The sequence below is a fragment of the Oreochromis niloticus genome, linkage group LG6 (assembly GCF_001858045.2).
Source record: "Oreochromis niloticus isolate F11D_XX linkage group LG6, O_niloticus_UMD_NMBU, whole genome shotgun sequence".
Taxonomy (NCBI): domain Eukaryota; kingdom Metazoa; phylum Chordata; class Actinopteri; order Cichliformes; family Cichlidae; genus Oreochromis; species Oreochromis niloticus.
In genome coordinates this window covers 11,467,370-11,494,916 of record NC_031971.2, presented here as the reverse complement: position 1 = coordinate 11,494,916, position 27,547 = coordinate 11,467,370, and the positions used below count along the sequence as shown (strand labels likewise).

Genomic DNA, 27,547 nt, shown 5'->3' with positions numbered 1-27,547 from the left:
GTGTGTGTGGTGCTGTTTGCAGGAACTTGATGAGGCTTTGCTTAAGTGGAAATCCACTGATGTTCAAGCCCCAGGGAAGTGGGTGGGGGGATAGGACCTCTGGGGCCCTCTTCCTGATGGAGCCCTACCTGACTCCTCTCACTGCTAAAGCAAGAATCTGTTTAAACAAACATAGTGCAACAACAAAAGGAAAAAAAAAAGTGGAGAAGTTATTTCCTTTATCAGTTAATTTTTTAGATTTCATGTGTTAATTTTTGTTGGTGTCACATAGCTTACAGATGTGGACAGTTTTATTGGTGCCTTCACAGCTCATTGAAACAATACTTCATTTCATCAGAATCATCAAATGATTCTGTTAAAAGCAACCGCCCAGTGTACTTGCATGGCTTTAGTATGTGAAAGAGTGAACCAATAAAAATGTGAAAAGAATAGATTTGTTGATTTTACAGAGATATGCTAAAATACTTTGAACTAATTTGTTGGTCGTAAAGAGACCATCAGTCCTTGCATTATAAGCATATTTCAAAGATAGTGTTTAAGCTTAACTAGTATCACAAGTCCCTTCAGGGTTTTCATTCCGTTCCGCCAGTTTAAAGGAAAAAACATGCAACTGTAGTTTGATATCACTGTGTGTACCACAGTGAACATATACCAGAGGAAATGAATGGCCCTTCATGATCCCAGATCTTAATCCTACTGAACATCTATGAAAAGATCTGAACTGCAGGGTGGAGACAGCACCCCACCTGTTGGCAAATACAGACACCTTATTGTGAAGTTCAGTGATCGCTTGATGGCACTGATTGCTGCAAAAGATCCACAAAATAATTACAGGTACCATTTTTGTCAGTACTCTTGCATTTTGCAGCATTTTGGATTAATTGAAGGCTTTTCGGGGAGTTTTTAGGACTTCTGATAATAATGAATTACAGTAGTCCAGCCTGGAAGTAATAAATGCATGAACTAGTTTTTCAGCATCACTCCGAGACAGGATATTTCTAATTTTAGCGATGCTGCTCAAATGGAAGAAAGCAGTCCTACATATTTGTTTAATATGTGCATTGAAGGACATATCCTGGTCAAAAATCACTCCAAGGTTCCTCACAGGGTTACTGGAGGCCAAGGTAATGCCATCCAGAGTAAGAATCTGGTTAGATACCATATTTCTAAGATTTTCAGGGCCGAGTACAATAACCTCAGTTTTATCTGAATTAAGAAGCAGAAAGTTAGCGGCCATCCAGGTCTTTATGTCTTTAAGACATTCCTGCAGTTTAACTAATTGCTGTGTTATCTGGCTTCATAGATAGATAGAGCTGCGTGTCATCAGCATAGCAGTGAAAATGTATGCTATGTCTTCTGATGATACTGCCTAAGGGAAGCACATATAGTGTAAACAGAAATGGCCCTAGCACTGAACCCTGTGGAACTCCATAATTAACCTCAGTGTATGAAGAAGACTCTCCATTTACATGAACAAATTGTCTATTAGATAGATATGATACACACCACTGCAGTGCAGTACCTGTAATACCAACAGCATGCTCTAATCACTCCAACAGAATATTATGGCCAACAGTATCGAACGCTGCACTGAGGTCTAGCAGGACAAGCACAGGTGAGAGTGCTTTGATCCACCTATTTAACTGTGAAATTTGCCTCTACATTGTATCTTATTGCCCCCTCCTCATGCAACTCTAAAGTGCTCACCTGATTTTGTCTGAAGAGCCGTTTTGGTCAAAGTCCCTTGTCATGGGCTAGACACAGAAGAATACAGATGAGGTGAAGATAGAGTCCAGCTCTCTTCCAGACAACTTTAATTACAATTTGTTGAAATGTTAGAGAACAAATGCAGCCCCAGGCAGCACTTGCTGCTTATCATGTACAACTAAAGGAGAATAAATGCTCTTTATCTGCAGAGGGTCTTTTGATCTAAAGAACAAGGCTGCCATTAGTATTTTTTGTTGCTGTCTCAATAGCTAAAAATCTGTCTTTTAGGACCTTTAGGACCGTACTGCATCTGTGGCTCCCTGCTATGTGTCTAATTTTCCTCTATTCTGTAGGCATTTCTGTAGGGTTCATCAAGTTTAAGACATTAATACCACATATCATACAGTCTAATATTGCATCATTCTTAGCAGAACTGTGAAAGTATGGTGGAAGATCACAGGATTATATGAGCTAGAGTTAGACATTTTGCCATTTATATATTGTAACCCAGTGTTAAAAACGGGATTAAAAGCATAAATATTGATACTCTTTTGATTAAAAAACTCATTTCACAATGGGAATAAATATTGATTAAAGCAATTAAATATAATAAATACTGATTTTAAAAAAAAAAGCATGTAAACATTAGTTTAATTAATGTGTGGGTAAATGGTGTGGAGGCAGGACTTTGTCATTTAGAGTGTTTTTGGTAGATCCACTGGGCAACCAATCATTGACTGGTCTGACCCAACCCCAATCTGTGTGCGCTGCTCGGACATCTGTGTGTGCCTTCGTGTACCAGTTAGCTACGCCAGAGATACAGACGCAAAGAGAAAGAAGCTAACTGGATAGTAAAAGCCTTTTTGGTGAAAGTATTCGGAGAGTATTAGTGAATTCTGAAGGCCGTGAGCCCACGCGAGCACTGTGAAGCCCCGTATAGCATTTGCTGCTTCACATGGTCAGGTTTTTTCCTTTGCTTATTTCGATTGGATTGGTTTTGAGGACCGGAGAAGAATTGAGGATCCCTTTTCCAGTACTGGATGGCGAGCCCCAGCCCAAAGAGCCGGATGAACTGTAACCCGACTGGTTACAAACACACAGAGTGACTATTGACCATTGACTTATTTCATCTATATGCTGATGATTGCCAGCTCTATTTTCCTTTCAGTCATTCTGGTAGCTCCCCAATTAGACTCCTGCTTGATTGCCTTAGTGATGTTAAGTCATGAATGGCTCAAAACTTTTTAAATTTTAATGAACGTAAAACGGAAGCAATTGTGTTTGGCCCGAATCGTTCCTCTGATATCCCTGATGTTGACCTTGCTGTTCTGACCCCTCACCTGAAGAGCTCGATTACCAATCTTGGGTTAAAAATCGACTCTGCACTTACCTTTGATGGCCACGTGAATGGGGTGGTGAAATTGTCATTCTATCACCTCAGGCGTCTGTCGAAGGTTACACCTTTTCTTTCAAGGCGTGACTTGGAGACTGTTATCCACGCTTTTATAACCTCACGCTTGGATTATTGTAACTCCCTTTTAATAGGGGTTGGACTGGGCACTCTGACACGCCTGCAACTAGTACAGAATGCTGCTGCACGGTTTTTATCTGGTAAAAGGAAATCTGAGCACATTACTCCGGTCCTGGCCTCCCTGCACTGGCTTCCAATTGAATTTAGGATCCATTTTAAAGTTCTTTTATTGGTTTTTAAATCTTTAAATGGTCTGGCACCTGCATATATGTCTGATTTGCTGAAGCCCTATGTCCCCACTCGTTCGCTCCGGTCAGCTGAGCAGCTGTTGCTCTCAGTCCCCAAATCATGACTGAAACTGAGAGGAGACAGAGCGTTCTCTATTGTGGCTCCTAAGCTTTGGAATAATCTTCCTCTTCACATTAGGCAATCGACATCAGTGATGGTGTTTAAATCCAGATTGAAAACGCATTTTTATGTCACGGTCTGAAGAGGCAGACCGTGCGGTGGTGTGTGTGGTGGACCCAGGTGCGAACACAAGTGAGCAGACCGGAGCAAACTTAAACTGAAAGCGAGCCTTTATTGTGGCTGATGACAGGTCTCACAACAAAACAGAAACAGCGTGACTAAACTGAACCTAAACGAAACTGGGAAACAGATACTGATAAACTAAGGAGACTCAGAAAACCATGGCGATGATTGTACAGACTGGCTGCGAGAACATGGAGGGTGGGAACACAGACGACGCGACACCGAGCACAGCAAGACTGAGGACTAAATACACACATGAGGAGATCAGGGGAAGTGGAGACACATGAGAACACAGCTGACTAGAATGGAACATAATGACAATACAGGGGAGAGTAACACTAACTACAATGAACAAAGAACACCAGACTCTTCCAAAATAAAACAGGAAACACGCAGACAGACATGAAAATGAAACATGGCATGAACTTAACCTAACTGCATAGACATGAAACATGACACGTAGACACAGAACCAGGGAGACTGAGTAGAGGGGAAGATGGCAGAAATAACTACAAGAACTTGACAACATAAGAGACACAAACATAACACACATGAAGGGCAAGAGAGACTAAACACAAGGGTAATATAATTACAAATGAGCTGGAATAACTTAATGAACCTAAACAAACATCCAAATAAACTAAAACTCAAAACACTGGGTCGCATGACCCAGGACCATGACACCACCCCCCCTCCAAGGGCTGGCTCCAGACAGCCCCAAACCAAAAAACGGACCACCGAGCCCGGGCGGGGGACCAGGACGGAGGGCCCAGAACATGAAACAAAACAGCTGACAGGAAAACACTGGAGCACATGACAAAAGTCAAAACATAAGTCAGGGGGCCGGCCTGGAGGGCCGCAACACAACAGCCCACAGTTCATGAGTTCGGGAGGCCGGCCACGTGGAAGGAAGCGGCGTTGCGGTTCAGGAGGCCGGCCAGCTGACGGCTTGGCAGGCGCCGGCCGTGGACGTGGCTTGGTAGGACCAGACGGGGCCGGTCGTGGACGTGGCTTGGCGGGCCCCGACGAGGCAGGGGGCCAGACGGGCTGCTTGGACTCTCCAGCAGACGAGGCAGGTCCAGGCGAGGGTGAGGCAGGCGAGGGCGCAGGGGCCGCAGATGGTGGCGCTGCAGGCGACGGCGTGGGAGCCGCAGATGGTGGCGCTGCAGGCAACGAAGGCCGGACGGGCCCTCGGACCCTCCTGCGGACGTGGCAGGTGGCTGGACGGGCCCCTCCAGCTGACATGCTGAGTGGCTTGGCAGAAGCAGAGGCGGGACCAGACGAAGGCGAAGCTGGACCAGGCGACTGCGTAGACTCTGCAGGCGATGGAGCCGCAGGTGGTGGCCGGACGGGCTCCTCGGGCCCCCAGCTGACGTGGCAGGAGGCCGGACGGGCTCCTCGGGCCCCCAGCAGACGAGGCATGAAGCAGCGGGGATGCTGCGGGGTGCCGGGCTGGCACACCCGGGCATCCAGTAGCAGATGCAGGATGGGCTGCTAACTGGACAGGGAGCTGAGCTGCTAACTGGACAGGGAGCTGAGCTGCTAACTGGGGTAAAGGCTGAGGAAAAACAGGCTGTTGAGGCATAATCCCACACGGAGAGAGAGCAGGTGAAAAACAGTCTATAGAGCTTACTATTTTAGCACAGGAGTCCATGAAGTGAGCAGTGTTAATGACCACCAGTTCTGTGCTAGCCAGCTTTAGGTTCTCAGGGTCTGCATCAGTTTTAACTGGCTTAAAGGCAAATGGCCCAGTCTCTAGTCACAGGAGGAGTCGACCTAAGCTTGTTGGACCTGATCAATGGCAGTGTAAGGCTCAGAGGGGCTGGATTAGCTATACGAAACACAAGAATTGCCACCTCACCCACAAAAACAAGGCTTAGACCATTAGGGTGAGGCTCCTGGACAAACATTAAATACTCGGGTATGGACCTAACTAATGGCATGTTAGTAGCATGACTGTGATATGTTGGACAGACACATTTGCTGGAACCCGCACCCGTAGTGATCTGTGGCTTCAGAGTGATAGCTATATTGAGTTGAGAGACAGACACAGGTAAAACAGCACTTGAACCCTTAACTGCAGCAGGTGACACATCAGGCTGTGAATGAGTGGTAACACCGTTGTTCGAGGTCAAAACCTTATCTAGTGATGAGTTCACGGAAACAGGAGAAAACGGTGTCACATTAACCCTGATGTCAGCCTCCATCTCCTGATTGGAGGCAATAGTGCTGGGGCAAAACAGTTCAAAATCGCCCTGTTTGTTACCTTCAGGAAGACAGAATTCATGTTGTGGCATTACACAGTCCAGGTTACCATGATCTGCATTTATGTTTTCATCTTGGCGGATTAACGTGAGTTCATGATCAGGATTTTCAGTCTTCAGTTCATCGAATATAGGAACAGCAGGCAAAGCATGGTCACACATCTCACACTCAGTTCCTTCATATTTTATGTCATGACCTGCCTCCTCTGAAATAGCCTTACTTACTATGAAAGCACAGGGGCCTTCTTCGAGTAGCTCATTGGTGAGCAGAGTAGACTCAGGAAGGGAGGCGTTAGCCACGGATAACTCAGTCTGTGATGGAACCCCAGGCACACTACATGACACAGAAGAAAACACTTCTACCCCACTCACCACACAATTAACATTAAGGTCTGTGGAAGTCTTTTTCTAACTAAGTGTAGTGTCAGAGGTCCCTACAAGGTTACTAGGTTTGTCCATGATTATTTTTGAAACAAAATCTCTTGGCTGTGGCTCGGTTAGCGGTGCATTACTCAGCCTAAAGTTAGCACTGGCTGATTCTGAAACAGTCCATTTTCGCTACCAGAAACACACGAAACAGGGGACTCCCCGGTCGGCTTAGGGGCTGGACAGTCAAACTCCTGTTCGAGTGGAGGAGACAAGAACACAGGCTGAAACTCTCCAGTGCTGGGATTCACAGTCTGTGTAGGTCTTACTCCTTGTTCATAGAAGCCAGACGAACTGACCATACCATTCTCAGTACTAGAGTCAGCCATCTTCACGCTATGAGTCTCTTTTAACCTTGACTCTTGAATCTGAAGTTTTGAATCTAGTTCATCTTCTAAAGTTTCAACGGGGGCTGATGATAAGAGACTGCATTCACTCACCTCCGGTCGTTGCGCAGCGCGACGGCGACGCGCACGTCGTCTCTTCTTGATTGTCGTTTCCGACAAACCAGACAGCGGCGCCTCATGCGCGCCAGGTGGTGTCGCAGAGGCTGGGGAACTGGGTGATGACGGAGCAGTAGGTGAGAGTTCCTGGAAGCTCAGGGGACCCCGAGAGCCAGGCGAGTTCCGCGGAAAATCTCTTCATAGTTAGGAGCGAGCCACGGCTCCCACCGGTGCTCTTCCTCTAGTTGCGCGCATGCGGTGCGCTGCCGCTCCTCGAGGTCGAAATCCATGCCCTCCACAGCATCCTCGTGTTGCTCAGTGGAGGGCAAGACAGGCCGTAGCAATGCGCGACGGCGGCGTAAACGCCGCTTCCTCTTTGAAGCGGCCGTGGACAAAACTTGGTTCTCCGGTCCGAGGCGGGACGGCAGGCAAGAGCTCCTCCTCGGAGATGAGCCAGGGCTTCCAACGGAGCTCCTCCTAGCGATACGCCCGTAACACCTGCTGCCGCTCTTCCTCACCGAAGTCAATAGCCTCTGGCATCTCCGTGCGCCGCGTAGTGCAGTCAGGCGGTGGCGAAGAAGCGGAAGCCGACGAAGCGTGAACCGACGGTGTGTCGGCGGCGAGCCTCACTGTTCCGACTCTGCTTCTGGCTCGTGAGGCGGCGGGGTAACAATGCCACAGCATGGCTCTGGCGACGATTCACGCACACCGGGCAGCTGCTGCTGCGGGCGGAGTCGGAGAGTGGAGACGAGAAAGTCACTGATGAGGGGGTGCAGCGTCTCCCATAACCAGGGGAACACGGACACGCACACCCCTGCTTGGCGGGCTAACTCTTCCTGTTCCTCCTCTCTGGATCATTTGTGTCAGTGTGTCAGGATGGTTTATATTTGAGCTTTTACTTCACACAGAACAATTTTTCTTCATTTTTTAAGGATTACAAAAGTCTGTGAATCCCCAAATTGTTCAGTTTGTCTTTTTGCTCCCCATCAGGTCACTTTCACCATGTGACAAACACAACACCCCACTGTACACACTCGGGCCACCAGCAACTTTCTACATCCTCAATAAAAAGCTGACAGGTTGCAATGATGTTCTGAATAACTTATTAAGAAAACAACTAAATACACAGAAAATATTATGAAAACTGGTTTATTTTATATCTCCTAGTTTGAAATGAAGCAATAAAAACATGTATAAAACATCACAAACTGCAATATTGTACAAATGCTTATGTCCTGCTGATGCAATGGAGACATCTTCCAGTGACAGTCTTCATCCGTGTGTGTGTGAGGAGGTTCCTAAACCCACCGACACAGAAGTGCATGTTCACAACTCCCTCTGTGGAGGTGGGGTCAGGTCCCTCCTCACCCAGGTTGAGGAGGGTGGTGCTGTGGCCAATCAGGTATGAAGTGCTGAGAGTGGATCTTTGGTCCTCTGTGCAGCTCTGTCCACTCTCAGCTGCCCTGCAAAGCAATAACACAAGAAAGACATCATTTTAACACAAAACAGCATTTTCATTGTTGGTAGCTGCAGCATGTTGTTAAAATGCAATTTTAAACTCAACATATACACATGAAAAATATAAATAAACCTAAACCTACAGTGCTGCTGACAGAGGACGATGATTTATACCAACTATCGGAAAAATTTAGTCTTCAAGACAGTTTGTTGTCAATGTGAGGTGATAACTTACATAGTTGGAGCACAGCACCACTCTCCAGTTTTTCACTTGGTCATCCATCCTTCTCATTGGGTTGGTCGGGGTCAGGCTGTCTTCTGGCTGGGGTGTTAGCTCCATCTTGGACGTTGAGTGTCTGAAGTGCTGAATGCTGGAAGAGGACAAGTGTAAAGCACCTGAATTTAAAGACAAAAAGAAAAGTATGAATTCACAGATCACTGATTTGTTAAATTTACTTTTCTTCTTTTATGTGTTTTTACCTCACCTCTGATCCCTTAGCCACAGGCTATACCTAATGTAAAAGCAATAGACTACAGTCAGTTCACTATATCATTTTTAAACCTTTTCTACTTATTTGTGCTGACATTAAGTACAGACTTACCTTTGTCCTGCATGGTGAATTGGGGCTTGGGAAAAACATATATTAGTCATTTAAAAAGTTACCTGTGATATTAAGAAAAATGGAAGCAATAACAACTAAAAAACTACCTTTCAGTCACACGGGCAATGTCACATATAAAGAAAAAAACAATACATTTCACATGCGTTAGGTAATGTTCATTGCGAGTCAGATGTTCTTATATCTGTGTTACAAACATCACAAGACACGAAGGCTTAACTTAAACATTACAAAGTTAATTAAAAAGTAAAAGATATTTACAAACACTGCAAAACACAAAGGCCAACTTAAGTATTACAAAGTTTAAAAACACGTTCTAACACAATCTAATCAGAGTCACTGTCATCAAGTGAAAGGTTAAAAGGCCTCTCCCAGAAACGTCTGACTCCAAAAGAACCTGAGGATGTTGAAGGGGCATCGAACGTGTCACTTACCTTGGACCTCTTTGCACTTACCTCTTCAGTGCAGATGTCTTCTCTGCTTCTCTTTGCTGAGGAGGTGAGAGCTGAGGTTGAAGGAGAAGGAGAAGCTGTGGGATCAGCAGAGGAAGCAGCTGAGGGAGAAGATAAGAGAGCAGGTGAAGAAGAAGCAGCTGAGGGAGGAGGTGATGGAGCAGGAGAGGAAGCAGCTGAGGGAGTAGATAAGAGAGCAGGTGAAGAAGAAGCAGCTGAGGGAGGAGGTGATGGAGCAGGAGAGGAAGCAGCTGAGGGAGAAGATAAGAGAGCAGGTGAAGAAGAAGCAGCTGAGGGAGGAGGTGATGGAGCAGGAGAGGAAGCAGCTGAGGGAGTAGATAAGAGAGCAGGGGAAGAAGGAGCAGCTGAAGGAGGAGCAGCTGAAGGAGGAGCAGCTGAAGGAGGAGCAGCTGACCGTTGTCCAACTCGGACAACAACTCGGACAACAGATCGAGGGAAGAGCGGGTTGTTGGCGTGGCCGGAAGACGGCATAGCGAAAGGGGCATCACCTGAAGCAAAAGGATTAAGCCAATCCTGCCAATCGGGAGGGAGCTCCCGGATGAGAGAGGAATCATCTCTCTCATCCATGCTGTCATCACTCACCTCTTCATCGCCTACAGGTAGGTAGGGGGGTACTCACCTTCCTCTTCACTGTCATCAGGATCCTGTGCTTCATCAGAAGAGGGGGAGGGTGAGGGAGGTATATACTCACCGTACTCACCTTCACTGACACGCTGGGTATCAGCGTCCTGAGCTTCACCAGAAGACGTGGCGGTCTGGAGACTGTCATCCAGGATCCTGATGTCTTCAGGAAGGCCTTCTTCTGTGGGATGTTCAACCACGTAGTCAAGATGACAGTTTTTAAAATAACATTAGGAATGTAATAAACACCCAGTGCTAAAGCAACAGACCTACATCTGTTAGTTTGAGCAGATGATGAGAGAAAAGCATTTTAGGCTACATTTATGTCAGACTGAATGACACTTACTTCTTCATGCAAGAAAAACCCCCCAACTAAGTCAACAAAGTTCAAATGTTTAACTGAAGCATCCATTTTTAATAGAAGACCACCAAACCTCCACCAAGGCAGCTCACTCTGTGTACTTATAATTTAAGGTAACACTATTGTATTTTGTGTACATTCAATTTGTTTTATTGTTCTTTGTAAGCCTTTATGCAAACACTATGTTGGAATAGGTAATGGATAATAGGTATTGATTTGTAAATAGCCGGACATGAGTAACTTATTATATAAATATACTACAGTAAATTTATAACTAACAATGCAGCTCATTCTCTTATTTTATTTACAATTCCTTCATTAACGATGTCACACATTTTGAAACAAGATCAGAGGTTAAATATGTGGATGCAAACCATAATGTAACATTTAGACTACATGTACCAATTTCATGTCCTAAATATAAAAAAATATATATATATATATTTTAAATAAAAACACAACCTCCTTGGCAAGAGTAAAAATTGCACACACAAAGCTCTGCAGGTATGTCTGAAAATGATGGTCAAGTAAAAAACAAACAAACAAACAAACAAACAAACAGAAACTCTTAACTCAGAATCCACATTGTTAGAAATGTGCACAAGGACTGTATCTGCCATAAGGACAGATACATCTAATCTGTGGTAAACATGCTATCCCTGTGTAAATATCCCTGTGTACAATATATCTCTCTGCTATCTAATAAGATTAAAAGCATTACCGTAACAGAAAATAGGTCTTAATACCATTATTACTACTGTTTTCATATTCTTTTGATATTATTTTATTTGTATTATTTTTTTATCTTTGCGTTTTGCAGCAGAGAAAAAATGATAGTTTATGTCAATAAAGCCTTTGATCCGGAGAAGAAAGGATGTTAGGAGGGGACCGGTCACCGGGATCTGTGTGTTTACACCTGCGCGTTCTGACGCCATGACACCCTGAAGATGCCGTTACCACAGGCATTTTACAAATTTTAGTCCATTAAGCTATTTTTAACCATTTCATTTTAAAGAAAAGTGTCAAATTTGAAGCCTTCAAGTCAAAGTAACACCTTCATACAAATTCATACACCAGCCGTTAATAATTTCTACACCTCTCCCGGAAAATTTAAAGCATACAAACAATTTACGGGGAAAAATCTTGGAATACACATATTTGATCACGTTAAAACTTGATATTCAGACTGGAACTTGTTAAATTATTACAGTCATTTAGTGACTCTTAAAATAAGTGAAGAAATTTTAAAACGTACCTGCAGCGAAGTCCAGGGGACTGTCGAGGAGTCGGGGTCCACGGCGAGCCATCTTCAAACTTGAAAAACAAAAACAAGTACAAACGATCCAAAGATGAAGTACTTGTTGTCGCTTTCAAGTAAAATCCGCTTTCAGTAAAATGTTTTCCAAAACTTAGCTTTCCACAGGCTGAGGTTGGAGCAGGTCCAAACAAGTCCACGAGCAAGTGTAAAGGGGCGAATGGAACCTTGTGCAGCGTTTATATACCCTCGGCAGGCTATGGTTACGGTTGCCAACACGCGTGTGCACGTGCACGTGATAGAACTATATGAATGGAGCTCACCGCAATGTAATTTACAGTTAATTTATGGTCATTTACAGTCATAGCTGGACTGGCCATTGGGCATACAGGGCATTTGCCTGGTGGGCCGATGGTGATTTTTCGTTTTTGTGGGCCATGGTTTTTTTTTTCGTTGTTGTTGTTGTTGTTTTTGTAACGGTATATAAAAAAAAAAGAAAGGTGGTGGATTGGCCAGATGCTGGCAGATGTGTAAACATAACTCTGATGTTTGGTGGTGGCTATGGCGGAGCTTCCACAGAGGCCAGCCGGTGGATGAGGGAAAGGGAGGAAGGAGTAGGAGAGACCGGTGGTGGCCGCCGGGCCGGCCGCGTTTCTTATTGGGCTGAAAAGGAACGCGATCTGTCCCGTACTTCAGCTAGAATGAAAAAAAGACCCAAAGCTGGAGTTATTCTGTGTCTTTACGCTGTCAGCTGCCTCTTCTCCTCTCATTCTCTCCCCCTCCCTCTCCTGTTGCTACTTCAATCATGAAACTGATCAATGATCAGCTGATCGGCTTTTCACTCTTGTTTGTTTATCGCCCACTTTGCGCCAGAAAGGGGAAACCAGCGGTGGTCGTGCTAAACAACATCAGCACGTTTAAGCTTGATCAGCTGTTGCTAGAATTTATGTAATATTACTTTCTAGTATCAGCTGATGTTTGCTGGAGCCACAGCTGTAAAAGCTGCTGGTCATGATATGTGGTGAGAGGGAAACATGAAGATGAAACCAGGAGATGTCCTTACTGAATCATCAGAGCTGAACAGGTGATGGAGAAACAGGTTTACCTTTTAGGTGACATGGAGGAGTTGAAGGGAAGTTATGAACTGTTTCTGAGAGACAAATAACACCAGGATCCTTTTTTTACTTAGCTGAAAACTGGTAACTGTGCAGGGGCGGGTCTAGCAAAGTTTTGCCAGGGGGGCAGGTAGGGCATTAACAGGGAAAGGGGGGCACAAAGAAATACTTTTCTTTCTTATTCTTATTTAAAATGTCTCGCTTTTAACAAATAATTATCTGCATCTTACAAATGTTTTCATCTGATGTAAAATGTATAGAAATCTATTATTGTACCAGTACTGTGTGTAAAATGCCATCAAAAAGTCAATTAAGTTTTATTCTTTCTCACCTGTCTTTCTGTCTCCTTTCACTTTTTAAAGGTTGCCATGTTAGAAAAAATATTTTGCCCTGCTATGCTGTTTATTGATTTGGTAAATAAATAGTTTATGAAAATATCACTAAATCTGTCATTTATTATTTTTAATATTCAGTAATGATCATGTCTCACCTCTAGTCTTCTCTGTCTTAATTTCAGGTTTCCACCATCTGTTGTAGATGGATACATCTTCCTACTCAGAAGGCAGAATTTCCGAGTTTCGAGTACAATCGAAAGCACCACGACTGCAGTTTCCGTGTTGGACGTAAAAAGCGCACGTGACGCTGTGACGTAGGCTAGAGGCATGGTGGCAGTCGACGACGGTCCAGGCATGGGATTTCTCTTGTGGAAATATGCACATTATTTTTTCCTTTCTGTTGGTAGGCGGCACAGTGCACTTGTGGCAGGATAGTGCTAACATGTAAGCAAGCTAGAAGACTGGTATCCTTGCTGGGTATCCAGTTAGGGAAGCAACACATTAATAAGAGAATTCTGAGTAAAACCAAAGTTACTTTCCCTAGTCACTAGTTACTTTGAAAGTAACAAGTAACTTGAAGTAACTGAGTTACTTTTGATAGAAGTAACTAGTAATGTAAGTAAGTTACTCAACACTGTCTAGAACTGAAGAAGTTTCTCAGGTGAGACATGAAATGTCTTCAAGAAACTTAAAGAAGTCCAGTTGCTTTTCTTTCCAAGCTCCTTGGACTTCTAAAGACTTCAACTTTATTTATTTACTCCAGCCAGCCTGTTGAAAGCCCCCATTTTCTTTCCTAACGTCCTGTGGGTTTAGAAATATTTCCTGTGTGCAACATTTAGAATTTGGACAATTATATTTGTGCCTAATAACAAACGCAGACTCTGCCTTTCAGCTAATGTGCAGTACAGCTGATTCTTTTGAGGGTTTTTATTTATTTATTTATTAGTTTAATGTTTTGTATTGGAGTCCCCTTCAGTCACAATCTTGCTGTGAAACATTAGTGCATTGATGAAAATGCATTTTAAAATAAAATACATAATACATGACATTGTGTTACATTTGCCTTTGTTAAATACATGGTATTCTGCCATCTTCAGTGTGTTTTAAGGTATATATTTTATGTATATACAGTACATGCAGTATGAGAGGTCACAGAGGTTTAGTACCAGGCGTCACATAAAAAGTATCAAAAAAGTATCAAATATGTTATGATCCATGTTTATCATGTGTGATATTAGTTTACATTTGTGGCTCTTCTCATGTGTGGGTGTGTGAGGATCTCTCACCTCTCTCTAAGGTGTGGTTGTGTGTTTGATGCTGAAACAAATGAAGACTGCTGATTGGCTGAAGTAGGGTTCACATTAAATAAACTGCTGCTCATGTGTGTTTGTAGGTTCTCAGTCATCCAGGTCATGGTTGTCTAAAGAGCCTGGAAAGAAAGCGACTTCACTTCTTTTAGTTTCTTGATAATGTTTAACTTCTGATCCAAGAAGCTTCTTCACTTCATGAGCTTCCTTTGCTCATGTTCCACCTCTGCACAGTTTCATTTGATGACAATGCAGTGCAGTTCTCCCAAACATAAAACAGAGGGCGCTATGCACATTGACTGAAGTCAAGAAAAATACAAGTGGAGGAGAAAACAAACAGCAGCATCAAGAGAGAAAACTGAAGTGTTCAAAACGAGTTAATTTAGCCTCTTATTGTAATAATAAACAACATTTAAACATCATGTTGATGCTTCATGTTAAAAGTCTTTGAGCTAGGTGTGCTTTTACTGCTCAGTAAGAAAATATTAATGCAATTTCAAAGAAATTGTTTTATTTAGGATTTAATATCTATTTTGAAATGTCTCTGCACTACTTCAAAAGAAATTTGAAAGCACTGCCTCATAGTGAAAATGAATCATAATGAAATCCTCAAATCTATCTCAAGTAGTGAATGCCTGCTCTTTCTCATATTAATTTTCTTTTAATGTTCTCAGGGCTAAAAATAATAACAGCTCCACAAGTGATAAAAAGCAATTTATTTAAAAAAACACAATATGTTACAAAGCTTTGATGAGGTGTAAAACACTCTGTTTATTGTTCAGCAGTTATGACAGGATTAAACATTTGTTAAAACAATGTTTACACAGAGAAGCATTACAATGAAATAGTTTTGTGTAACAGCGACATCTGGTGGAGCAATAGTGTTTATGAGGATTGTCAATATGAAATGTTTACTTTTCATTTTGATCTTAGAAGTATAAAAATGAAGGACTGAAAATAAGATGGAAAGGAAATTACACGTATTAAGAGATATAAATATGTGATCATGTACTATACATTTTATTTCATTTGTATTTTTATGTGATTGGAGGAAGTAGGACCAAGTGAAAAATATGTGACTGAAAGTGGGGAAGCAGATATTAGTACAAGGTTTTTATTTCATGTTTTTGTAGTTTTGTTTTGTTTTGTCTTAGTTTGTGTGTTTGTTTTTCCTCTTGCAGAAAACACTGTTTTTAGTTTGTGTGATGAATGCTCGGTAGTCGACTTGTGTGATCTGAAGACATTGTGAAAATAAGACAAAGATCAAACTTTTCTTGCTTTTAAAGACGGATCAGAAGTTTTGTGAAGTGACTTTGAAACCTGGATTCAGTGTTTACAGTTGGGGGAAAAAAACTATGGAACATTTTTTTAAAAAGTGTGTCTTAGAAACTGTGAAAAATGTATTTTGATGGTTACCGTACTTATTTTAATACAATCTTATAAAACTGTCATTTTTCCTCTTCTCTTGTCGATTTCAGTGATATCTGTATGAGAAGAGCAGTGATATTTTGTCACTGGTGACGATACTCTTAAAAACAAACCCAAATATGATAAATTAATGGAAAAAAAAAAAAAAATACCTGACTCATAGTGAGGGGACTCACTGTGTTTACGGTATAAAGAGAAGAGTCAGTGCAAGTCAAAAAACGGATCAATCAACTAATCATTTTTTAAACTTTTGATTAGCTTAATTTACAAAAGCAAAAACATGTTTTTGTCGTGTGTTTTTTGGACAAAGCTCAGTATGTAAAGTGACTGACAACCAAAGCTGTCAGATAAATGTACTGAAGGTAAATGTACAATGTCTCTGAGAAGCAGTGGAGAAGAAGCAGAAAAAGTCGTGAAAAGAATCACGTCAAGTATAAATTCACCATAATTGTACTTAAATACCAAACTACAGTAACTGTGGTGAATCATCATCTAAAACAACATTTTCACCCCCAACAATCAGCTCAGATTTATGAAGTTTATCATGTTCAGGCCCTGCAGCTGATTGGTGGCATGTCTGATCAGAAAGCCTTTCTGCATCTTCACAGTGTGAGTCTGAGTTTCTGAACAACAGGATGAGCTGCTACACACCTGACACCACATTCAAACACACACAAGCTGCAAATCTAACATAATACTTTAGACAAAAGAAAAAAGCTTCACAATTTGCAGTTAACATGAAGATATTCTAGAGTAGAAACAACACGCAGCACACAAGTTTCATGTAGAGATGATTGTTTATTCTGAATGTTATTTTCATTTAGTTATTTTCAATTACTTCTTGGATTAATTTTCTGGTTTATCCAGTTGATGTAAGGACAGACATTCACAGTAACAGCTGGTCCTCTACAGGCACAAAAGGAAAAGAACAAAAGTCATTCACCTTTCAAACCTTTCAAAAACTAAAATTTTGAGAAGAATGATGTTTTGTCTTTTTTCTGGATGTTTCCACATGATTTTTAAACAGGGAACCTGGCATAGAGTATATCTACTATCAAATGAAAAAATACACTTTGTTTTTCATACGGTACAAAAAATATAAAACAGACAAAAAGCTAAATCAGATGTGAAATAATCAAACAAAAAAATGGTCTTACGTGTGTGGCCGGTGGCATTTACCTTATAACGTTAGTCCTGCAGCCTGAACGACGTCTCCTCTAGAAACAGAGAAAACCCCCCAAAATAATCATAAATTAATTTCACATTCATTCATGGATTGCAAACACAAAATAAACTAATATCATAACAATCATAGTCATGTACTCTGCAGGCTGGGTATTTCCAGTTCAGCTTAATTCAGCTCTGATGGCTCAGATATCACATTTTATTAGATCAGATAAATTAGATTAGAACTTTAATCTCTCGGGGGGGTTCCTTCGGGAAATTCAGTTTCCAGTAGCAGAACACTGACAGAAGTTGCATATTGCAGAGTTAGAATATAAAATAAAGGGGAATGACAGAATATAAATATAAGCATAAATATAGCATATATACACACACACACACACACACACACACACATATATATAAATACAGAATATATAGATGGGAATAAAAAGGACTAGCAACGAATATACTCATTGGTGGGATGGTAGATAGCCAGAAGTCTATTACATCACTGTTTGCCACACGTTTCATTGTCATCAACTCCTGAAATCAAAACATGGAGTCTTAACTCTTGATCCAGGCTCAGTTATGTTATTGTTGATATCAGTCAAGAAAACATGCAGGTGTAATGTCAGTAATGGGTTTGAAGCTTCACAAGTATGATGTCATCTTGTTGATGGACCACAGGCGCTGCTTCATTTTCCTCTACACTGCCCTGACCTGGATGTTAACCATCTTCTCCTGCTGCATTAACTTGTTTTACAGTTTTAAACCTTTTTAAGTCCCATTTCTTATTAAATTTGCTTAATAAATGTGGGTAATGGACTCCATGAACTCCCTTCATGATGACCTTATGTACACCCTCAGTACTTATTCATTAAAGTACATTTTTGTTATGTATATTTGTTAAAGTACATCTCTATAAAGACACATAAGTTCAATAACTGCATGATGTTTGTTAAGTAAAAATCGCGTTAAATTATCCTGATCACAATACTGACCAAAGTAATCACAGGTATGATTTTCACTATAATCACGCAGGAATCTTGTTGGCATATTTGATTCACAGGAAAAAGTCTAAAACGTTTTCTGCTGTGGTGGATTGACTTATTTACCCGTTACTCTCATAATACTCTGTGTGGCAGGCACAGCCAATAACTAGGACTACACTCAAAAGCAGCTTTGTTGCTGGAACAAAATATAGAGAGCTTAAACTAAGCAGACACTTGGAGATACTAGCTTGGCTCATACACAGGCCTACTCCAAACACACAGGACACCGCTAGAGGAAGATGATGGCAAGTAAAAGGAAGAAACAAAGGGCTTAAATACACACAAGGTAAGTGGGAGATGTGTAACACGTAACAAAAGCAGACATTAAAGCAGTCGTGCCAGAATGTTGTGCTGAAAAGAAAGATTCTTTAAAATACAAGGGGGAGCAAGTAAGTCAGATACCCAGGGCACCGAGATGAAGCAGGTCTGATCAGAAACAGTTTATTACTAGGCCAGGGATCACAGATAAAAACACCCTTAAAAACATACATGGGAAAAATGTTATTGACAGCTAAAACTAGTAAAAATACAATTTTCTACATTTACTAAAATTCCCTGATGTCATGTCCCACAACCATGGATGCATTATGGGTCCACCAGCAGGCCAGAAAAATCCTTTGTATGAGTTGGTTCCATGCCAGCCCTGTCTTAGGCCGACGGGGAGGAGCCTCCTATTCCCCTCTTGTCCTCTCACTGGGCCGCCCACATCCCAGCCCGGCTTCCATTTCACACCGGAATCCTCCACGCAATGCCACCATTTTATTTATTTATTAACCTTTATTTAACCAGGAAGATCCCATTGAGATTAAAAACCTCTTTTTCAAGGGAGACCTGGCCAAGATAGGCAGCAGCAGGTGTCTCACAGTTACAGAGATTACTCAAACAACAACAACAACACGCATGCAACAATAAGTGAAAGAAAACAAATAAAATGAAATTCAATTAAAAAGACAAAAAACAAAAAAAGGCAGTTAAAATGACAATCAATCTAATTAAAACAGTTGCATATTATGGACTTGGCCTCAAGGATTCGTAGTTTAGATCTAAAAGCACTTAATGAAATGAATTCAGTCATTTTCCAGTCCTTCTGCAGTTTGTTCCAAGCTGAGGGTGCTAAATTGACTAAAGTTCTTTTACCAAGTTCAGTTCGGGCAAGTGGAACAGAAAGCAACAAGTAACCATGCAGACGAAGAGAATACCGACCAGCATGTTTCATTGCAAGCACGGAACATATATAAGAAGGCAGCAACCCAAGTATTGCATCATCATCATTATTATAATAATAATAATAATAATAATAATAATAATAATAATAATAATAATAATAATAATAATAATAATAATAATAATAATAATAATAATAATAATAATAATAATAATAATAATAATAATTATTATTATTATTATTATTATTATTATTGCCTTATATAAAAACCATGGATCCCCTCATGTCAGCATATACACAAATAGGGGCCAGAAAACACGTCCCGGAAGAGACCCTGGCTCATAGCCATGGCAACCCTTTCCCAGCTCAGCTGCACCCAGCATACGACAGTGGGAAAAGCGTTACTCACATATGCCGGCAGAGGTACGCCTCTGCCCGGCGGTCGATAACAGGCAGCGTCTCCCACTGTCGCCCTTCACACTGTCCAACTGGCTGTCGTGTCCCGCTGGCCATCTAGCATTCCTCTTCCACTCTGGGCCTTCCTCCTTCAGTGCTCAGCTAGCCTGCTTTTAAAAGGTCTTTACACAGCTGATAGGCCACCTCTGGACACACCCATGCCTCAGCAGGTGATACCTATCAGCTAATTTATCCCATGTGTAGCCAGTTCACAGTGGATTAAAACCATGTCATGTAAAACGCTAAAAACCATGCAATAAAAACGACACTCATAAATAAACACTAAAAAACAAAATAAAACAATATACAAGATAAATACAAATTTCCGCTGTATGACAGATGAAACACATCAGGGACCAAAGGTGAACTAAATCAGGCAAACAACAGGAGAAACAAAACTGAACACAACACACACTGGACAAGAGACTATCAAAATAAGACAGGAAACAGAGACAGAAGTCCAAACTCCAGACTACTTCAAGCGTACTTCAAGCGTGCATACCCTGAATTGGGACACAGCCAGTGACTGTAATTAGTGAACATGAGCATAAGAAATTCTGTCTTTACTATTAAATTCTTATAAAACACATTTTTAAGTGAAACTGTCATTTACTCACCATCCAGTTTCATTTTTCCAGCAGTGAGCTGCAGTCAGAATCCACTGTTCATGGATCAGTGAGTGTCAATAGAAAATTGTACTTAGTAGTCAGTATAAGCTTTTAATGATATAAGTCTAGATATGATAGAATACTGCATGTTGACCTTTTGATGACTTAGACTGTTGTTCACTACAAGACTTGTTCTGTTTTATAAATTTCTTCCCACAGCGATAATAACAGCTGGACACTTTTATCTTTGCTCCTTAACAAGAAGAGGGGCCGCGTCCTTCAGAATCACACACACACACACACACACACACACACACCTGCATACGCACATACATACGCACTAACATTCCTTTGTCTATGAACATTATTGTATTACTTTTGTATATAAATAGAGACCAGGGCAGTGGCAGAGCGCGAGTCGCTGAGCCCTCACTCTCGTGCGAGTGCTCTGTCACTGCCCTTGCTTGCAAGTAAAACTATGTGTTTCTCCTCTCTGATTTCTCAGCTGAAGAAGTGTCTTAGAATAAATCTCTTGACAGTGAGCCACCACAGAAAGTTGCATCTGTTCCATTTGTTGCCATCAGTTTCACATGATACAGACGCTCAGTGTCTGGACACTTTTGACCTCCATAGATCCTTTTGTGCAAATCTACTCCTGTGCTCACTATGATGCCTGAAAAAGAAAGTAGGTTACTCACAACTGGTTCTTTCTACCGTCTGAAGTTAAAGATATTCTTTCCAGTTATGGTTGTAAGTAAACAGCAGAAATGTGTCTGCAAAGATTTGATGAAAAGAAAAAAAGACAAAGAAAAACATAAACAGTATCTGATGGTTTAGTGAAACTTAACCAAGTCAAGTTAAATGATCCTTTATTAAGACAGATTTGTCAATGCAGGAACTCCAGCAACACTTGAGGGAAGATGAACAACTTTAATAATTGACCAACGCGTTTCGGCTTGTGGCCTTCATCAGGGTCATAGTAAAACATTGTAGAAAATTGCTTAAATACAAGACAGGAAACAGAAAAAAATTCAAATGAACCAGTCAAAACTTCATAGATAGGTCAGCTGACATATAATAGGTAGGTATTGGTTAATTGGTTAAGTCACGCCCAAGTAAATACTGGACTAGATCATTAATGATGAGGACGGGGGGAGGAGACATAATCCCCACCTGTCTGAAAATAACACATGCATGAAATACATAAGAAGGATACTATAAATATACAAAAAAACAAAACAAAAAAACAAACAAATTAAAAAACAAGATTACATCATCACATGGGAACACATATGTTAAAAGGTCCTTATTTATGTCTCTAAAATGTAAAATCTCTAAAGTTTAGACTTAAAATGTAGACTTAAGATGAGATGTCTAGAATGCTACTCCTTCTTTGGCTGAAAAAATAAATAAAATAAAATTAAAATTAATTAAATAACCATTACTCCTGTGAGAATAATTTAACTGATAAAATTAGGATAAAAACATAAAAAGGTTCAGTTCAGCACCTTGGAAGTAGGTGAAGTTGTGCCAGAAATTTTTGCTGCGATTTAAGACAGATTTGTCACAACCTGAGAAATAGTTCAAATAAAGTGAAAACAAACACAGGGAATAAGTGCAATAGTTCACTCACCAACCCACGGAAGGAGGAGGAGAAGAATAAGCTTCAGCTGAGCCATTGCTGTCATTCAGCTTGCAGTGAATGCTGTGCTGGGACCCTTTTTAAGTCTTAAGCCAAGTGCAAATATTTCCTGATGTTGTTAAGTGTTGTTAAAAAACTACATTTACAAAATGGTGGGTTCAGGTAACAGCCATGTCGGCTGATCCACAACATGTTGTTCACTCAGTACCAAATCTCAAAATGAAGTTGTTTGTTCTGTAATTTTTTTATTTTATTTTTTTGCCTGTCCCGTCCGGCACTGTAGCAATCAGAATTATTGTCTGAAGGCCAAGAAAAATGGCCAACAGATTTATTTTCCATGTGGATTATTATGGCTTTGCCATACTGGTCCACTTGATTGTCACAGTTTGTTTGATCTTTATTAGTTGTTTTTGTATTTTGATTTTATTTATTTATAGATATTACAATTGGAACAGACAGCACTGGTTGATAGGAAAGAGAAAAATGAAGACAAGAGAAGTTGGGAAGAAGCTCAAGAAAAGGAGAGTGGAAAAAACAGAGAGGAAGAGAGACAGAGAGAAAGAAAACAAGCAAGAAGGGAACAACATAGTAGGGAAACCAAAGCAACAACCAACATAAGCATAAGTAACATTAAATAATAAATACTGAATGTTCCTGAGCAGCAGACAAGACCATCAGTGCACGATATGTTTAGAAGCAGCAGCCAACCAAGACAGTGCTTGTCTGTGAGTATCTGACAGATACTCACAGATATTATAAAGTCTTTCATCCAAACCCTGACAAAGATGAGCTGAAAGTGGCCAACACAGAGCAAACCTGAAGATGAGGTTGGATTTTGCATGTCTGCCACTGCAGCAAAGATTGCAGACCACCCTCCATCCTCCCCATCAGCACACTGCAATAAACGAATGAGGAAGCTGGCTGAGAACGTCTACTCCTGACGTGCACTTGACATCCACAGGACGACTAGAAAGAGACCGTTTTAATCTAGAGAATGTTTTAATCTAGATCACGTGGCTGTGTTTTGTAGCACTCTGTCCTCTGTCTGATTGAGCCACAGATATAATGTCTCAAGGCATTACTCATCTTAATGTGGAGATGAATTTGAATATGCACTTTCTGCTGTGCATTAAATCATTTCACTGTGTGTCAAACCATTTCAACATATCAGTCATTAAATTAAAGGGGAAATGAGACGCTTTAATTGTCAAATCTGGATTAAATAGTTATTGTTTACATGTGAAGAGATCCTTTTTCAAAGGCTATTTCACTGGATCATCTCTTCTAAACAATCTAACAGGTTAAATTAGGATAAAATTATTGTCAGCAGTGACTGAGTCTGCCATCCCACCTACCAGACAAGAAGGTTTATATGAATGTCCATGAAATCAGTCTCACTGTGATTAGCACTGGATTAAGTTACTGCTACTAAACACTGAGCATGCGTGCCAACAAAAAACAGACATTTATAGCAGTTATTCCTCTTCACACAGTTAGCTGGTAGATGGCAGGCATCTGACTGTGGGGTAAACTGCTGTATATGTGTCACGGTACTGGATCTGCGACCCAGTGTTTTGTATATTTTAGTTTTATGTTGTTGATAACTATATTTTTCTCCATGTTTCTGTTTTATTTTGAAAGAGTTTGATGTGTTCTTGTTCGTTGGTGTTAGTTTGACTTTCCCTGTGATGTCATGTTTCATTTCAGTCAGCTGTTTTCCTCATGTGTATTCACTTCCCCTGAACACGTCCAGTGTGTTCATAGTTGATTATAGTTTTTCACAATCTGTCTTAGTTGTAACTAGTTTTTCATAGTTTCATGTTACTGCTACCATCAGTCAAAATAAAGGCTTTTCTTTTACCTGCATCTCCTCTCTCTGCATCTGCTTCTGGGTCCTGTTCACAACCCATCGGCGCACCCTGCCGCAGGGCTGGACTGGGACAAAAAATCGGCCCGGGCATTTTGACTAGAGACTGGCCCACTAGGATAGAGATTGAAAATGTGACGTCATTCAGGGGTAAAACCGCAAAGGATTATGGGAACTTGAGGCAAGAGGTATTAGCGAACGCAGGCTTTCATCTCCTCTCTCTGCATCTGCTTCTGGGTCCTGTTCACAACCCATCGGCGCACCCTGCCGTGACACATAAACCTGTGGCCATGCAATAAAAACATTCCTTACCCATATCAGTAAAGGGGCTCTGTAGCTTCATGATTAGTTTGCGTTTGTTCCGGTTTTTCTTCCTTCACTTTGATTTGTTTTGTGGTCATATAATGTGTGTAGCAGGGCGTGGTTTGTGGCGCGGTTGCAGGGGAGGCTGACACAGCAGAGCTCCATCAGTTCATCACCCCTCCCCTGCATTAGACGTGCCGGGACCTGAGGTTGTGTTGTTGTATGTGTGTGTAGCTGGCAGCTGCGGCCGAGGGTTGGAAGAGACAAAAACCCAATAAAAAGTGTAGTAAAGTGCGATCTGTGTGGTCGGGTCCGTCATTCATTGTCACTATGTGCAATGTACACTTTCCATTGTGAGATTATTATATCATCTTATGCCACGTTATACCCCTAATTAAAGATTGTGAAATCATTATGTAGTTTTAGGTTGCATTATTCTCCTGACTTAGAAGAAGGGGATAACTATTAAATTTATTAGACTGATTTGTACTACATTACACTGCTGACTTATTGTGAATGAATGATATTGTTTTATGATGCATGATACTGCTGCGTTATAAGAAATACTGTTTTCAGAGAATCATGGACTTATTTGTCTGATTTGAAAAGAACAGAACAGACTGCACAGGAAGCTAAGGTCAGAACTTAGGCTCACTGAGAGAGAGAAAGAATGTGGATGTTTAGGTTTTGTGACTTTGGAGGGGGGCTGAAGCTATAAGAATGTGAGAAATGCTCAGACACATCGAGATCAGGCGGACACCCTCCTGCGCTCATCTCCCCTCCGGATGGTTAATGCTCAAAAGTGTTTGTATGGAATAATAAGAAGTGTATGAATTAAAGTGACTGTTGATTGAGCATTTATACGTCCTTTATATGTCCTTCCTTCAGCCCAAAGGTGAAAGAATTGGGAGAATTTTAACACCATTAATCTCACAGTGGAAAATTCCTGGACATCGAAGCCAAATATTTATCACATGAAGAATCAGACTCCTTTTAAACATTGTATTTGTACTAAATGTGTATGTAAATATGGTGTCTGTATATTTATGGCCTATATTTGTGACTGTGTTTTGTTTGTAGTTTATTCCTGTATGAATATTAAAAAGTATTAAAAGTATTAAAAATGTATTTACATTGCTTTACAGAAAAAGGGAAAAATCGTAGGACTGTGGGGGAAAGAGTGATTACCTCAGTTAAACAACTCGTGTTAATTATATTAGGTTCGGCTTTAAGGAACTCTGCATGTCTCCAAATAGCTTTGAATGTCTTTCAAATGAAAATAATACAAATAGAAAAAGAAAAAAGTGGACAAATACAGACAGAGTAAAGAGATAAATATTCAGTAAGCTATAAAGATTCAAAGGTCTCAGTTTTTCTCAAATGTGTGTGAGGACTGCTTGTTTGTATTCTTGGCAGCACTTAGTAAATCCAACAGCTCAGCTATTTGTTGTTTGTTGTGTTTAAAAGTTGCAGGAAGAACGAACTTCTTAAACAGTAAATGAAACAAAGCACAAATTCAAAGTTTTTTTTTTTTTGTTTTTTTTTTATTTTATTATTTTTTTTATTTGTGGTTGGTGCTGTTTTTTTTAATTCAAAATGTCCTGTTGTAATTGGACATTTTGAGTTAAGAAACAGCACCAAATCCCAACAACACTTCCCTCATGGTGCTTTATATTGTAAGGTTGTTCTACAATAATGCACAAAGACTCCAACCCCCTAGAGCAAGCAAGTTGGGAGAAGAAGAGTAGTTATTTTTAACCACTCTGGTTTTAAAATTAAATTTAGAAAGCCCAATTGAAATGAATATTTGAAGCCAGTTTAAGAGTTTTCTTGCATAATCACATGCACGTGTCAGTTAGATTTTAGCGTGCACATGAGAAAGCCCTAACGATGACATTTTGGCTCCTCAGTTTTGCATGTTTTTTGAAGCTGCTGACGATTGCTTCATCCATCTCTGGGTTTCTTGACCACATTAAGAGTATTGGAGAGTCCCACCTGTCATGGAGTTCATTGTATACTGTCAGGGCGAGTAGTTCAATGTTCTCCAAGGACATTTTGTACTTTTTTGACAAAATTTTGTTCCAGATCTTCTGGAAAAGCCTCTCTACAATAAACTCTGATGCTACTGGATTCATTGTCATCGTCTCATTTCCTTCACTCATGGCGTGCATTACCAGATCTTTGGTCACATTCTTTACAACTTCCTGGTATTCTTCCCTGTCTTTAGAGACACTCAGCACTCTTGCTGGTAATGCCAACAGGTGTTTGATGAAGATTGAGACGGTAATATTGTCAAGCTGTTCCCTCAGATTAAAAATCAAAAGGTTTTCTTTGCACTTGTGTGTTTTGCAAAGATCCTTGAGGATGGCCTTGCCCACATTAAAAATGCTGTCGTGGGATAAATTCACGTGTTTCTCCTCAACTTCAGGCCAGATTTTCTCAATCAGACGATGGCTGATGCAGTCAGGAGTGAGGCGCTCTGTGAAGATCTTGTATTTGGAGGAGACTTTTTCTTTGGCCAGTAAAACCACCAACTGAATAACCCAGTTGAGGCGCACCTTTTTCTGCAGCTTCAGTGTCTTTTCCAGTGCTGATATTTCAGCCTGGTTGGTCTCATCTTTGAATACAAACTGCACTTCTTCTAACACTTCTTTGTCCTGTTCAGTTTGTTTCTTTGCGTCCTCTACCATTGTCTTCTCAACTTTGTCGACACACAACTTTGAGGAGGAATCTGGGGTTGCCGTGTCTTTTGTCTCTGTCTTAGCCTCGGCTAATTCTTCTGTCTGCTCGTCCACTTTTTCCTGCATTTCTTTTGTGTCCTTCATCACTTTCTGCTCTTCCAGGACTTTATTTTCTTCCTCCTCGACCTGCAGGTCGCCCAGTGTACTCTTTGGCAGAGTGCACACTAATTCTGGTTTTGGTTTTTGATCGCTCACTTTTGACAGTTAAGCTACGGTGTTACAATGAATCAGACATTCAGATATGACTGAGGGTAGCAGAACAAAATCTAATCCAGTGAATCGCTCGTGACTATAAGTAAGAAACGTGCTGGTCCAGTGCGGGGTTCACCTGCTATTTATGGACTTGAGTTGACTGTGACGTCACGGCCGGGTTCTCTTGCCTTTCATTGTTGAAACCGGCCCCGCCCACAACAACGTTCCCTATTGGCTGACTGAAAATACGTAACGCCCACAAAGAACGGCCTTTCAGAGTTTCTGACGTCATGGCCCGATTCTCCCCTTTAATGTTTGAAATAGGCCCGAAAACCATTTTCACCGCTTACGCAAAAGCTCTTCTCTGTGGTAGAAAACCTTTATTTTCCACGCTCTCTTCACTTCCATCCGCCTCTGTCACGTCTTTTTGCCCACTCCGAGATTTTTGCCTGTGGTCCTGTGGCTTACTCATAATATTTTAAACAAATAGTAAAGCCGACCTTTTATCATTTAGGATTTAAACACAATTACTATTATTA

General features: G+C 41.0%; 1 protein-coding gene and 1 long non-coding RNA gene across 2 annotated transcripts; both read right to left on the bottom strand.

The window, feature by feature from the left end:
* Positions 1-4,021: 4,021 nt before the first annotated feature.
* On the bottom strand, positions 4,022-6,458 carry LOC112847174 (basic proline-rich protein-like). The gene has a single exon (XM_025908268.1). The coding sequence runs from the start codon at positions 5,129-5,131 to the stop codon at positions 4,136-4,138; it is 996 nt and encodes a 331-aa protein (XP_025764053.1). The 5' UTR covers positions 5,132-6,458; the 3' UTR covers positions 4,022-4,135.
* Positions 6,459-16,593: 10,135 nt separating this feature from the next.
* Positions 16,594-19,822, bottom strand: LOC112847178 (uncharacterized). The gene is made up of 3 exons (XR_003220568.1): positions 19,609-19,822; positions 16,995-17,032; positions 16,594-16,721 (listed from the first exon to the last, which is right to left on the bottom strand). It is a non-coding gene; the product is annotated as an uncharacterized LOC112847178 (long non-coding RNA).
* Positions 19,823-27,547: the final 7,725 nt, after the last annotated feature.

Bases quoted from the DNA above. Each gene is read 5' to 3' on its own strand.
- LOC112847174 (XM_025908268.1), bottom strand. From the start codon at position 5,131: ATGCCTCGTCTGCTGGGGGCCCGAGGAGCCCGTCCGGCCTCCTGCCAC.